This window comes from Salarias fasciatus, chromosome 7 (assembly GCF_902148845.1).
Source record: "Salarias fasciatus chromosome 7, fSalaFa1.1, whole genome shotgun sequence".
Lineage (NCBI taxonomy): Eukaryota > Metazoa > Chordata > Actinopteri > Blenniiformes > Blenniidae > Salarias > Salarias fasciatus.
In genome coordinates this window covers 15,057,899-15,073,385 of record NC_043751.1, presented here as the reverse complement: position 1 = coordinate 15,073,385, position 15,487 = coordinate 15,057,899, and the positions used below count along the sequence as shown (strand labels likewise).

The 15,487-nt window shown below is 41.4% G+C and overlaps 1 protein-coding gene across 1 annotated transcript in view; it reads right to left on the bottom strand.

The window, feature by feature from the left end:
- The window catches only part of banp (BTG3 associated nuclear protein), a 31,337-nt gene that overhangs the window by 10,653 nt on the left and 5,197 nt on the right, over positions 1–15,487 (bottom strand). The window contains exons 8-11 of the mRNA XM_030096683.1: positions 14,131–14,289; positions 11,743–11,864; positions 10,700–10,771; positions 9,165–9,209 (exon numbers count right to left, since the gene is read on the bottom strand). Of these exons, the coding sequence (XP_029952543.1) occupies positions 9,165–9,209; positions 10,700–10,771; positions 11,743–11,864; positions 14,131–14,289 (398 nt within the window). The remainder of the gene's footprint in view (positions 1–9,164; positions 9,210–10,699; positions 10,772–11,742; positions 11,865–14,130; positions 14,290–15,487) is intronic.

Below are 15,487 nucleotides of genomic sequence, written 5' to 3'. Positions count from 1 at the left end.
AATACCGCCTCTTCTTTCAGATCTGAAAGAAAAAAAAAAAAAAAACTAAACCAAAACAGGGAAATGAGAAAAGAAACATTTGGACTTTGGAGTGCTTGGAACTTCCTCTCGGCTTAACAGCCGTCAACAACATCTGTGGCTGCCAACCCCTGGACAGATGTCCAAGCAGTAACACTAGCTCCAGGTGGGTAGGTGTGGTCAAAGTGGAAGAGACAGGGCGGGGGTGGCGGCGGAGGAGGGGGGATAAAGGCCTGGCTGCAACGTAGCTGAAAGGATGCCCATACACACAGAAGTACTCAATGTGTTTGTTTTGTGGGGATCGAGGGAAAATGAACATACTGGCCCAGATATGTCCCACTGCGGTCATCAACTCTTTAAGCTAGATATGCCTTTTATTTTACCTCAGAGTCTGAAGGGACAAGTCTGAACAGAAACACTGAAGTTGTAACATAAATAGATGAATAAATAAATAAAGTCAGAAGTTGAAACAGAAGCCAGAGGCTCATACTTTCTTCTTGTATAAATTTGGAGTCTTTCAACATGTTCATTTGCAGACACAGATTCATAAATCCAGCAAGTTTCATTGCATTCATCTCTAGTCAACACCTTATTTCTTCAGTGAAAAGTTCATCACCAGTGGCCATCGCCTTTAATTCCTTCTGGAACTGTTTCAATTCCAGGGATGAACTCCTGCACGAAGTCAAGCCTTCCCCGACTTCCTTTGCTTTGCTCCTCTCCCTCAGCCCACTAGAGAAGCCTCAGAGGATTTATGACAAAACCGGCACAACAACGGTTTAGATCCAGACCAGTGACATCAAAGGGAACCAGTGACAAAAATAAAAACCGCAATTAGGCAAAAGGGTCGTCCAAAACAACGGAGATGAAAGTTCCTCTGAAGGTTCTCGCTGTCCTCTAATCCAAATCCAAACAAGGCTTGTCTACTTGATGAAGAAATTTTTACGACGTCAATAAATTTTCTGTTTGAAGATAATGACTTTATTATGTTTCTAATTACCCTGTTTGAGTCAATGAAGCCAAAGGGAAGGATATACACATGTTGTAAAACCCACTTTACAAAATATCACACTACACAAGATACTTATCACAACAGGACATTTAATCCAGCATTAAATGAGACTTGCACTCTGACTGAGGTCGAGATATTTCTTTAATGAAATGACATTTTTCTGACACAGCTTAATGAAAACCTTTGTACTCGTTAACACTTTAAAATGCACGGGAGACGAGCTCTAAAGACCTAACCACATCCAAATGACCGATGGCTAACCTTTCAAGCTGCACAAACATCAAAACAACTGCTAATAAAAGAGAGCTCAGGCAGAAATGGCACCATCAAGACGCAGCAGCAAAACATCCAACAGTTCCTCTTCAGATCTCATATCTGCTGTGAGAGACATCAGAGTGAATCGGCGTGAAGCTCGCCAGCGTCTTCAACTGGGGCATCGCCTGTCAGACGCAATCGTTTCACTGCTACCTGTACACTTTCCAGCAATGGGAGGAAGTTTAACTTTCATCTCTATTTCCATTTGCTGACCAGCAGGTGTCCCAGCTTCCTCCCACAGCAGGGGAGCACAACCTTTCATGACATTTCAGTGATAATGAGTGTGAATGTGTGGACAGGTCACGGACTCTTTCTTCATCCTCTGAGGAACTGATGAGACAACCATGACTTAACAGAAGCAGGTATCAGGCATGAACACATCATGCAGCAGAGGTGTAATTCAACACAGCTTTCCAGTCTCAGCATGGATGTGTGGGTGCATGCATGTATGAAAAGAAATATAAGAGACGAGAAAGAGAGAGGTTGGGGAGATGTTGGTCAGTGCTGTGAACATACCAGAAGGGATTTGAATAGTCGGTGTTTGATTCCTCTTGCTTCAATTTATGCTTCTTCCAATTATGGATCAAATTCCACAATTTAGATGTTTACATGAAAATTTGACCTAAATACAATCAACCCAGCATCTGTTTACATGTGCTGTGCTGAAACTGATGACAGAGCAGTGTGAGGCTGGGCCTGGTGAGGCAGGGCTGCAGCAGGCCCGTGATGATGGTGAGTCACACTGAAATGCATCTAAAACATCTGTTCCCTTTTACTCGCACAACCAGCAACCCTGAGTTCACCCACAAACGGCAGAAGAAAACACCACTGGGGGTACCCTCCTCTGCAGCGTTCTGAAATGCTGACTCTCAAACACACACACACACACACACACCCACACACACACAGGCATACTCCGAGCTCAGGATTCCCTGATCCGCGGCCCTCTATCTCCGGCCATGATGCACCGGGACACAAAGCAGACAGCTACTCCTTTGAAACACGATCCACCAGCGGGCTTCTAAATCCTTGAATGCTTACGTACGTCCCACTTATACTAAGCACCGGCCATAAAACATCTTGTTTGTATCTTTTCATCTCATTTTATCCTCCCCTCTCTCTGTGATTCATAGGAATCTCAACAACCCTTTACACACTAGAAACAACATTCTTCGGCAGAACTGGAAAGAGGGCGACTGAGCAACAGCAGGCCAAAAGCCAGCAGTGTGCTTCCTTCCAGCACACATCACACCCGGATTCTGTGAGGTTGAAACTACACATTGTTCAAACATCTGCTTTGGTGTACAAAGGACAAAGCAAAATGTGCTGTCCTTATACGACTCGCGCCGATTGATCACTGTGGCTGTTGTCACGCAAGAATGTACAGAAACCTCAGCGCATGCACGAGAACATGAGTTCAGAGATGTACATTCATCTGTTCTCTCTCCAGCTCCACTTTATTACCTCACTTTAGCATCTTGCCCATAGAATTTCTCCACTTTTTTGGATCCCTTCCATTAACTTGTCCACCAAGCCTTGCAGCTCTGCACTCCGTCCTGCACAAAATGTACCGGTCCTGGTGCTGCGCTTATAGGACCTGGCAGCGAAGCTGTGGAGACCATTGCTGAGTTGGACTCAGTTCTATGACCCAGTTCCCACATTGACCATGAACAATGTCGCTTGGGATGATCCAACAGATGCTCCAAAACATGTGCTGACACGAAAGGATGGCAGCGGTTCAACTAACAGGAGGAAATGAGATGGGGTGGAGGGAGGGGGCTACATTCAGACTCTTGACAAATAGCATGCAAAGCCCCCATGAACTGGAGCCATGTCGACCATTTATAAATGACGCAGGCAGATGACAAGATCGGTATAATTATTAAAGCTGATAGCTGTCTCTGGAGATGTGTCCGATTTTTCAAACTGTCACGGTGTGAGTTATTCAACACAAAAAACTGGGAATGCACTCAGGAGTGGATTTCACACTCAACTGAAGGACGTTTCGTCACTTTCAACACTGCCTGCTTTCGTACGAGAAGCTAGTTGTTTGGAAAGTTGTTCATCAACAGTTATATATTTAGAAAAATATAAAAATCAACACATTTTACGAAAGGTATTCAGATTTTTTTTTCTGTAGCACTCCAAACTGGGACCAGTTGAGCCTGGTTTGTTTAAGATGTGTCTACGAGATGATTAAAGTCCACCTGAGGCAAAGTGAACTGGTTGGAAATAGTTTAGAAAGAAGTACAGCCAAGAAAATGTGTGTAGGAACATGTTGTGAAGAGAGAGGGAAAAACTGCCAAAAATCCTGGAGTGTAAATACTGTCAAGGCTTATCCAACAAGACGCCTGATTTCTATAAAGTACTCCGGGGTCAGAATATCGTAAATGATGGATTCCAATTGTTGATTGGTAATAATTTCACAGAGAAAAGTTGTGAAAAGATTGTTTGGGTTTCTGATTGTCAGCTTTTCACTGCAGACTGATGGATAAATCTTTTTTTTTTTTTTTAAAGTCTGAACTCATTTTTGCTAAATACATACAATTTTTAAAAAATAAAAATTGTGTGCAGACAAACAGGGGGTCACCTGAGGCCCTTGTGAGCACACTGTACTTGCTGGGGGTGGGAGACGTTCCAGCAGAGGGACACTCCATGTTTTTATGTGGCACCTGGTGTCATGCATTTGCATATGCATTACTGCGGGTGTTTTTGCCCGAACTCATTGCTCAGCTGGTGTCGGTTTTTAATTACCAACTGGACAAAGCATGTCTTCCAGATGGTCTCTCTCTCTCTCTCTCTCTTTTTTTTTTTTTTGCCTTCCTCTCCCCATATTTTTTCTATCTTCCCTCCTACGCATCAGTCACTCCTTTCATCTTTCAATCCTCCATTTGGTCTGCATCAGCGCGGGGCAAGATCACAGCGCGGCGAGAGAAGGGTACAAGATAAGAAGCTATGACAGACAGGGAGCGCAGTAAAACACCAGTTATTTTATAGTTCCATGGGTCTGACTTTCCTTCCGTCTCCATGGCACCGTTTTTATAAGACACCAGATAACGCTGGATTCCTGTGGGCCAGTTTAAACTTCAGCTGGCATGGTTACTCCCGAGTCCTGACCTCAACCGGCACCGACATGGAAGCAGATACACAAACATATGCGGCTACAGCACATAAATCCAATGTATACAGAGCACATAGACAAACACTGAAGAAACAGTGAGGTATTCTGCATGGTACGTTGCTCTGCTTATTACATGCAGACAGTCTCCTGTGGCAGCACGGAGGATGATAGATGGATCAGGGGAAGACAGAGAGGTCAGTGTGCAGCCATCCACATTTCATAGCAGCCTGTCTCTTCAACCACAAGCCAACTCTATTTCTGTAATACAGCTAGAACAGGGCTTTGAGACCATTATGCACTAACAAGGCCCCAGATCTACACGTTTCTTTGATCTTCTTTGAGTCTGCTTTCGAACATCCTGCACCTGTACTGTACAACCCTGAATCCAAATCAGGCTGAGGCAATGTGGAAATCAATACTGCAGTTCTGCTCGTGGACCTGAAGATCACAAGCACCATATCTAGATGTTCAGATGTGTTCCTTACAAGACTCATTGAAATTTTCTATTTTCTATTAAATTTTACTCAGTTTCAGTTTTTTTCTGATTGGCCAATAACAAGAGTTTTTGTATGACGGATGAATATCTTGTCAATTTGTTATTCCTTCCGATTACGTAAAATGTTCACAAAATCAGGCCACTGACCTGTTTCCATCTGATCTGTTTGGATAGAAGATCTCAGCAGCCAAATGTTTCAATAACGCCACTCAATTTCCCCCTCTCCTATTTCATTTGAAATGTGTTGTCGAATTCAAAAAGGGTCAATTTCTCGACTGAATTGAAATATCTTATTTGCAACATGACATATTTCCAAGATTCCATGATTGTGATTATTTTTTTTTGTCGAACTGAATAATAACAAAGGCTTTATAAAAGTCCAATACATACAAAACAGTCAGGCAGCGCCATCTGTTTTCAATCTGATGAACGCTTTAAGTAAAAAAAATGTTTAATGAAAAAGTCAAAACAATTGTTTTGGCAAAAATCTAAGTAATTAAAAATGTAGTCTCTGTGCTCATAATTTTTCAGAAAAATAAAGACGAAATCAGCAGAGGGAATAATTACTTTATAATTAAGTTTCTGGACTCATCATCAATTCAAATTCAACTACTGAGAAATCTGGAGGGAGGATGAGCAGTCCCAAAACTGTACCTAGATAAGTTGCATGACATTTACACACAGATAACTGAGATCTGAGAGCCAGCTGGACCAACCGCATAAGGTTTTGATGAAAATATGCAAATCTAAATAAATAATAATAATAATAAAAAAAAAAAGAGAGGTGCACACAAACAAGGAAAGTGCACACAAATTAAGAGACCCTGAAGGAGCCTTGGATTGCATAAACATCTGTGCGAAGCTGTTAAAAGTCCAAGCATGAGAATGTGAAAACTTTCCCTTTTTTCAATTAAGGTAATGAATCTGAACGGAGCCAAGAGTTGACCTGAAATTGTAAACATCTGAGAGTTAATAACCTGGAGCGACTGAACATGGCAGGTGGCCTTTAAAAGACAGGTGTAACCGCAACTACACAACGCAGGAAAAATAAAATTAGGAAGAGGAAGCGGCCGCAGACGGGAGAGCAAAAGCTGTTCTGGGATGAATTGCGTAGCCTAGGTTACGCTAACATAGCCTCGGCAATATTCTGCCAGATTGCAAAAACATTTGATGTAAGCCACTTCATAAACAGACCAATTAAACATTCAAGGGAGCACACATGAGAATCGACTCCTTTTTTTTTCCCCCTTCTCTTTTAACAGACTCTGGTCCAAGACACACTACAGCAATCACGATAAGAACATAATATGTTTTTTTTGTATGGGAGCAAAAATGATCCAAGTGATTTATCTCCCTGAACTGCGATCACTATTATTCTACTTGCTCGGTGCTGTTTCCTTTGAGTGACTCTTTGGTCTTTTTTTGGGGGGGTTTTGTAAGATTTAAGAGCTGACCTAAATCTGGAACCCAAGCCTCGGAGAATATATGGGTGAAAAGATGCTGCTTTTGCTGTGTACCACTTTGTGTGTGAACAGCTTGACCAGCAACACGAGGTTAAAAGACGAAGTCACTGGGTGTTTCTTTTGGCATGACGCTCATATCATATTACAGAACCAATCAAAGTAAGAGCTAAAACAAATGGAAAATAAAGTAGATATTTTATTGCACTAAGGACCCAGACACTGACAAGGGAATTGAGGCCTTTGTGCAATTTATAGTTCCTATATTTTTTAGGATGTTTTGGTGTGCACTTGTGAGAGAAGCATGAGCTGAACGGATTAAAAAGTACAGCTTCAGCATATTGTGTATGTCATGGCATCGACCACACAGAGGAGCTCAACCTTCAGCAACAGCACACGCACTCTGTGAACCTGATTCGAACATTTGCTGGAAACGTGTGTTACGAGGCAAAATCCAAACCAATCTCGCGCCAAAACTTGTTCCCAGGTCCTAGAGAGAGACAGGAAGGAATGCTGCCGTCAGGCTCGGCGAGCGGATCATCTGAGGACACGAGCACGCGAGTGTTTACGAGTGTGCGGGAGACAAAAGAGCACGGGAATGTGCGGTGACGACGTCAATCAATTGGAAACACACACTGTGCCGAACAGCCAATAAAACAATGCAAACAACAAAAAAAGCCCTCATATAAAGCAGATGGACTCACACATCACAAATGTGTGCACACTTAAAATACCAAATGGCATCGAGAGCATCTGAGCCAACCGACTGACTGAAATGTTAATCAGACGATGAAGTGAACAACTGAACACACGAGGCTCCAGTTGGTGGGTGGCTCACAGCTGCTTTTCCACCTGAGGTTTTGGCCTGTTATAACAAAGACTTCATAATTACCTTGATTATCACATCTAATATTATGTGTTTGTAATCAGAATAAGACATGACTGAGGTGTGACTTGCATTAAAATCCTAACACTTCTTATTTTGGTTCCATTTCATCTACTTTCAATCATCATTTTCACCTCTTTACTCCTTTATTCTTCTCTGCTACTATTGCAGTCATTGTGCATTAATTCCACTTTATCTATCAGCATGTTGAATTGTATTCAACTGATTTCTGAGGTGGCCTCACATGAGTCGGACAAAAGAAAAAATTGGGAAATTCAATTATGAAAGACAGACTGAAACCTGTGAACCCTTTTTCCATGTGTTTTCTAAACAAGCTTCAGCAGTGAGCAGTATCATGGTGCTGTGTTGCTTTCGACCACAGAGGGTTTGTTTACTGGGGGGCAGACTGTACTCCATACTTGTGACACAATGTGATGGGATTCTATCCCACTGATTTGTGTCATGCATTTCTGAATTTAAAAAAAACCCAGCTGTTACAGGGAAGGGTGTTCTTATATTTCCCTGACCTACTCACCTGAACTCCACCTTGCTTGCTGATCACATCGTTGTGCAGATGAGTGCTTATATTCATTCAAGCATTTCATGTCTGTCAATATGCAGCTGCAGTCTAAGATGACTTGAAGACAGATTTGAGATCCAAGTAAAACCTTTCTTCAAAATCAGAACATATCACTTTAAAAAAATCCAATAATGCGTAATTTTTCTAGTAATGACCCAAACAGAGCACATGTGGAGCGTCCAGTCATGAAAAACAGAGCTTCTGTGAAGGTCACATATAAACACCTGCTGTAACACACTAATGTTGAACACCATAACCAATAGACGGGCGGCGTGAAAGAAAAAAAAAAAAGCATTTCCTTCTCGAGAGCCTTGCCTCAAGACAAACATGATGTTATCATGAATGGGATATTATGGCTGTCTACAGGCGCCCATATGTGGCCTGCAATGGCTGCACGCACAAATGACAGAATGGAAGGAATTGCATTCAGTTCAAGGAAAAAGAAAAAAAAGTGAGATAACCTCTGAGTGTGCGTGCAGCAGGTGTGTGTTTTCTGCCAGGGCGTACATTAAAATGAGTGATGTATGTAAAGAAACACAAAGCAATTGTCCATTGGAAGATACAACAACTTGCAGTTGGGTAAATTTACACTTCGAAGTCCATGATTAGAAGTAGGGGTATAAAAAAAATTCCAATACTTTTGATGCAGTTTAATATTATGCTTGGTAATAGAATATCGATCCTCCATGACACTGTAACTTTTTAATTAAAAACTGGATTTATAGTCATACTTTAAAGTTCTTCGAATGCTAATTCAATCATCTTATTATTCATCCTCTTCAAAAAAAAAAAAAAAAAAAAGCTGCTGAGGAATAATTACAACGGTGCCACCCAGCGGCTACAGTGGAAGAGTGTTGACTCTTTTCGATAGGTGGTTTCTTTTGGTTGAAATTATTCAAAATTCGGGATTGTTAGATGTTAAAATTGAACATCATAATCATCTTACTTACATAAAAATATGTTAAAATGACAACGATGACAAAATAAACTGCCTTACTCAGAATTACGCACTATATAAGGATAGTTTGAATTGTTAGATTAGTGGTGCTAGCTTTAATACTTACAAGAAGTTAAAACTGTGGGTTTCAGTCATGGCATGAACATGCAAAATGATCTAAATACATTCCTGGAGTCCTCAGATAACCATTAGAACAGGCTGCAGAGTGAACCCCCCCTCCCCGACCTCTGATTTGACTAAACATTACAGTGAAGCCAAACTCTGGCATGCACGCCAAATAACACTGATCTATAGTATTCTTGTTATCAAATGTTTCCTCACCTGCCCATCCTGACCAACATGCACCTGGTGAATCTGGAGGTTTCCCTGAAATGGAAAAATGACTTGTTAGAAAAAATCCTATTAAATACAATTTCAATACTTTAACTAGCAAATGTGAAATTACAAAAACTTCAATTTTTCCCATTTTTTTTTAACTTAGTATGACTCCAAACACTACAGCAGGTGAAGACTGTTGCCATGTTGTATTGAGGCGATTCGGGCCATTAGGAAGTGCTAAAGCGGTGGACGTAGTGACACCATTATGGTGTCAATAATAACAGAGACATGTCAGAACTACTGGCGTCTGCCGGTGGCCGCAGGCTCAGATGCAATGACCACCATAAAATCTCAGAACACCCACAGTCACATTAACAAGACCATTGGAGAGAGAATTATACAAGGCATACTTAGCCGACCTCAAGCCTCAGCTGTTTTCTCTCTAATTGTATTCCATGTATATGTGCCGCAGTGTCTGAGCTGCCACATGGTCGCACAGCAATGTAATCTCCCAAACAGCTCATTTCCTTTTTAAGAACACTAAAACCAATGTCTTTGATGAAAGGGGCCCGTTCCTAATGAAAACATATTCTGTGAGTGGCAGCCGGGAGAAGTGGGATTTTGTTGCTAAGCTTTGAACTCCAAAAAAACAAACAATATCATGGAATAGGAAGGAGAAAGGGGAGGAAAAATCTGGGCTCGGCCACAAAGAGCAGGAAAGGCTTTAGAGCTTTTCTGCCTCCAATTTACTGTTTCTCATTCAATTGTGCTTTTCTTCCTCCGAGTGTCCTTTTGCACTTGAACTGAATAGGAAATGAGAAAAACACTTGGTTGAGGTGTCAGTTGCTTTTTTGCACAAACGTCAAACTGTCACACATTTGTGGCATGTATCATGTACAGTGTGTGATTACATGTATACGAGTGTGTACACAGGCCGGCGCCTTGAAATAAATCTCTCCCCCGACATCCTTGAAAAATCATTAGAAAGAATACTGATGTGGAAATTCTGCTTTAGCAGTCGGTGTGGTTTGGAGTTACATTTTGATTATAGCTGGCAGCCCGTGTGTGTGAGCTGGGAAGGCTGGTGGGGGACAAGAGACACTTGGGTATTATGCGGAAACAAAAATCATAACAGAGTCTGAGCCGAAGGAAATGTAAACATTAAAATATTGTATGTGGAAACTTAAAAAAAAAAAATAAAAGTCTTAAATGCTGTCAAGAACAGCCTCGGTCCATTGGGAAGCTAGATGGACAAACAGAAGCATGCCTTAAAAAGGCCAGTGTTCATGACTTCTAATACATGAATTGGCAGATAAAAAGCAATCTTGAAATTTCGTCAAATGCAATTCTTTATCCATACATCCATGCTGCGTCACAAGACGCTGCTGCACGAGTCAGTCATCAGGTTTTAAATGTGCAATCCATTCTCAATATTAGGCTAACTCACATGTAAGAAGTGTCTGCATACTTTATTGCACAAAGGAATTGAAAATGACTTCAAAAATGTCTCTCACGTGTGTTCACAGATATGCACTTGCCTCACTGTCCTGTGTAATCTGCACCTCCTCTCCTTGTGGCACTTGAGCGATATGCAGCTGTCCCTGTGGAATCTGAGACACAAAGAAAAAAAAGACACGATTGTGATCTATGTGCAACACCACCATTACACCAAGTGCTTAAAAAGAGCTGTCGTCCTGATGAAGCACTGTGGTGAGAGAGAGAGAGAGAGCAACAAACAGAGAGATTTCTGGCTGTAACTTTGGAAAATATCAACTTGATTTGTGTAACTTGCACTGACTTTTTTAGAAGCGATTTGAAAAAAGAGAGAAGATCATTTTTTTCCACCTCCCTTAGACTAAAATCTCCTTTGGAGGAGATGCCTTAACAGTTGATCACAGCAAAAACACACCTCCAATATGAGCATGAAAGTTCCAATTATAGACAAACTTAAAAAAAAATGTGATGCTAGATGTGGTGCTTACAGGATTCTTGCATGTTATCTGAATAAAATACTGGATGCAATGTGAAGCGGTGTCGGTGGGCAGAAATGATTTTGCTTTGCTTCATTAGCAGTAGCTCATTCATAAATTTGAGGCGCAGCCGCACCTCAATACTCTGGTGTGTTCATGTCAGGGGGAAAATAACTGCACAGTGAACCTCTGACAATCACGCCCACCTTCTCCCCGAGTCCTCTTCCTGTCTGTCCGCCCTCTATCTTTCATGCTAAATCATTGCACGCTCAGGGAAGTCGCCTATCACCGGTGCCGCCAAACCCGTGCATCATGCAGCAACCCGGGAACAGCATAAATAATTCACACTGTAAATCACCAGGCGGTTCTCTAGCCGTTATGTGTAGGGAGCGGAAATTACCTGGGGTGGTCACACAGTGTAACCAATGTGTTACAATTACAGACCATGTTCATGAAGATCAGTTTCTCTCTTGTTACAAATTTATGTTTTGTTTTTTCAGAACGGGAGAATAAGAAGAACGGTCACTTTTTCTGAAACATCCCACACATAGTACCACAGTTCTAGATGTGACTGTTGAAACAGACACAAACTCACAAGTTGTGACACTCACCACCTGAACTTGTCCATCTTCGCCAATCCGATGGAACTGGACCTGCTGATTAGCCAGTGTGTAGTGCAAGGTCTGCTGGGTGGCCGCCTCAATGTGAGCCGTTTCCTCTGCCATGCCTTCCTCTGGATAGACGTACAAGCAACACGGTCAGTCAAGCACTCGTGTGTACAGTGATATAGGTTACAAATAAAGCTTAACTGCTTCCAGCACACTTAAAAAAAAAAAAAAAAAAATGAGGTCTCACTCACAGACACAATCATGCTCCAGAAAACTTATTTTAAAAACTGACTAATTCCCAGGCCATCTGCTGGCTGATGGCTTGTTTATACTTCATTGAATGCCTAAATACACAACAAGGAGTCCCAGATAGCCATCCAAACACATTTGCGGTGGAGCAGCCAAACACGAGCTCCAACGCTCAGTCTAAACACAAGTCATCACAACAGCAAACCTGAAACTGTGCACAGATCCATCACCCCACGCAGCTCCAACACCAACAGAGAGATGTCAGGACATCACAACGGCAGTCAAAAGAGAGCAGCAGCATTACAGACAGCAGGATCGACCCAACGGGCCAGGAAATAAACAAAGCCAGACTTTGTCTTGTAAGATATCAAAAAAAAATTGAAAATGGAGCAATCTAAAGGCAATGCAGGACATTCGGACTGTATTTGAAACAAAGAAAATGTAATTTTCTGTCACATCAAACATTGAGCTGTATGCAACCTACACATATTTTATAGTGATATATCTACAGTAATAGTATATTATGTAAATTCATTGTCCATATTGCCAGATGAGGAACGGAGTGCCAGGTGCATTGTATAAGCAGTTTTGATTTCAGCTCTCAGCGCAGGTTCACTAATGTAATGATTTTAATAAGAGCAGAGATTGCCTCCTTCCTGTCCATTAACTTGCAATCTGATGGAGGATTGAATGACTGTTTGGAATGTGGTTGTAGCATGTTGGTGGAAGTAGAACCTGAACTTGTATTTGTGTTGTTCACTCCGGGCGTGTGTGGCCCAAACAGGCAGGGTCTGATAAGCCACCCCTCGTGTGAGATCACAGGATATTTGGGTTTTCCCTGCAGTCTTGCTTTTCTCTGGTCAGAGGTGAGAGGTGATGGCTCACAGGGAGGGAAGAACAGCAGGCATTGTGTGCAGATTACAACCATCTGCATTTAGGTTGAGATCTTGAAATAGCTTTTCTAGAGTGTGTGTGTGTGTGTGTGTGTGTGTGTGTGTGTGTGTGTTGACTGTTTTCTTACAGCAAAGCCTCCATGTACAAAAACAAGAAAGAGAGAAAAGGGTTATGTTTGATTTCCTTCCTGCACCAAGGCAAAACCAGTGATGCTGCACAGCAACCAAAAATGTAATAAAGAAAAGAACATAATGACTTGCCAATGAAGTAATTAAATATGTGAGCCAATATCTTAATAACATTTTGTCAATAATTTAACAAGTTATCACATTACTGAAATAGCATCTCAAAAAAAATACTGTGAAAATTTAATAGCTCCAGCCAGTAATGTAATCGAATAGGACTCAATTAATTAGAAACACAAGAACTTCTGCCTATTTTGAACAGTTTTCTTATCGAGAAAAGCTATGGCGGACGGCATAAGAGTCCTATTTAATCAGTGAAGATACATAATATACAGCAGTCTCAATTATAGTTGTAATTTCTTTTTAATTACATAATAAAAAGCTATTAGATTATTGACTTAATTACTTTTCCAATGGCCAATATATTGAGGTTATTGAACAGTATCATGTTTGGCCATTGTGCTTCAATAGTGCAGCTGAATCTGCAAACAAAAGACAGAGTGGAAAATGTTTTCTTCTGAAGGTGGATCCATTGATTACACAACTATTTAACTTGCTTGACCAGAAAGCAGCTGCACAAATGTAGCAACACTTCCAAATTCACAAAGTTTATTTATATTGTGGCTATCATGATGATATAGTCAGGTAGTTCTAAGTGCTGTCAGTGTCCTCACACTCCTTCAATATTGCACAAGAAACAAATGTTTCACAAGCAACAAACTACAAAAATACACAAGACTAACATTCTGACATTAATATGATTTTAAAAAGTGATCCATCATTCAGCATGTTTGCTTTTAACCATTTATCTTTTTTACGGCTGTCATGTAAGCTGGAACTAGTGTTCATAAAAACTCTTAATCTTAAGGGTGAGACAGTGGTTGCAGGTCAAAAGTATGCATATCTATACTGAGGATTAATCTGGGTTGCACAAACTTGAAGCAAAGTGTAAAATGCATGATTGCTCCGAAGCAAAAACAGAACATTTCCTTGATAATTCATTTCATCTCCTCAAGGCTGCGACAGTTCTGCAGCTCTGTGATCAGGACAACCTGTGCTTTACCTGCAGCGTTGCTCCGCGGTGTGCGTTTGGAGAAGCTCTTGACGGCCAGGCTCTGACCGCGCTGCTTACGTCTCCACGCTGTGCGACACTTGGAGTCGATGCTTTGTTTGATGCGGTACCAGTCTGACTCCGAGATGCCAAATTTGTGAAACAAATGGCCTGTGGAGACAAAGGAAGTATAAAAGCTGTGAGGCTACATACATTAGAAACTTTCAAATCTCATCTTTTCTGAGGATTTTATAAAATCTTTTAATATTCATCCCAAATGATGTTGATTCTTGTCATTTTCTCCCTTCTATTACATTAAAAGCAAAAAAAATAAAATGGATTTCAAACGTTTCAACATTGAAAACCATTTTGCTTCTATACAAAGTTTCCTTTAATGAAAACGGTCCCGGTCCTGCCTGCTTCTCCCGCACGTCTTTCTGACAAGTTAACACTGGTCTGCAGCGCTCTCCCACCCACTCTTCAGTGGAGACCTGTGAGGTGGATTTACCAGCTGTCTAACCCACACTTCTAAACTGTTTGAAGAACCACTTGACAGGTCATTTTTACATAGGCTAACAACACCGCCCAGATGGAAATAAGGAATGAAACAGAAAGGAAGTGAAGCACGATCAGAGAATCGCGGGATGATGCCATACAGCAACGCAGTTGCACTTCATGGATCCTGTACAGGCAGCAGAGGCAGGTGTTCCCTCATTCCTTTTCTATTTTTTTTTTTAGCAGGCAGGATGAGTCACCCAAAAGTCACTTGACTCTGCTCCAGCATCCACATACCTCTTCCTCACACTAAAACCTGCATGTAGAGAAACATCCACATTGCAGAGACAAAACAAAGGTAACCAAAAACACACACACTTCTGTCTTGTACAAATGGGAGAACTGGAAGGATGTGAGAGTGTTTTACTTGGATGTTATTTGTAAAAGAGTTCATTTCACATAATCTCCACAGAATGGCATTCTCAGTGCTGCACTTGGTCGTCCATATGGCATTTGCAATGAGTGCTAAAGAGAAGGATCGAGATAGAAAAACGCAATGCCTGACCTCCACCTCACCTCTACACAAGAGGCCAATCATGGCAACACGTGGGGTTTCAAGAACACGCAGTCAACAAAAGATATCCCAAATGCACCATTGAAAAGGTGTAGGAGGAAGGGGGCTTTCCAGTTATATGGCCATCTGAAGTGCAGTTTGGACACAGCATTAATCAAGCTTTATGCCTGAGAGCCATGTGGGATATGGACCGAACCTCACGTAGGTGGCACGACTCTGCTTAATAAGTCAGATATAATACAGTCTCTCTGAAAGTTGCAAAAGAAGCCATATTGATTAGGTGCGTGAAAACTGGAGCCT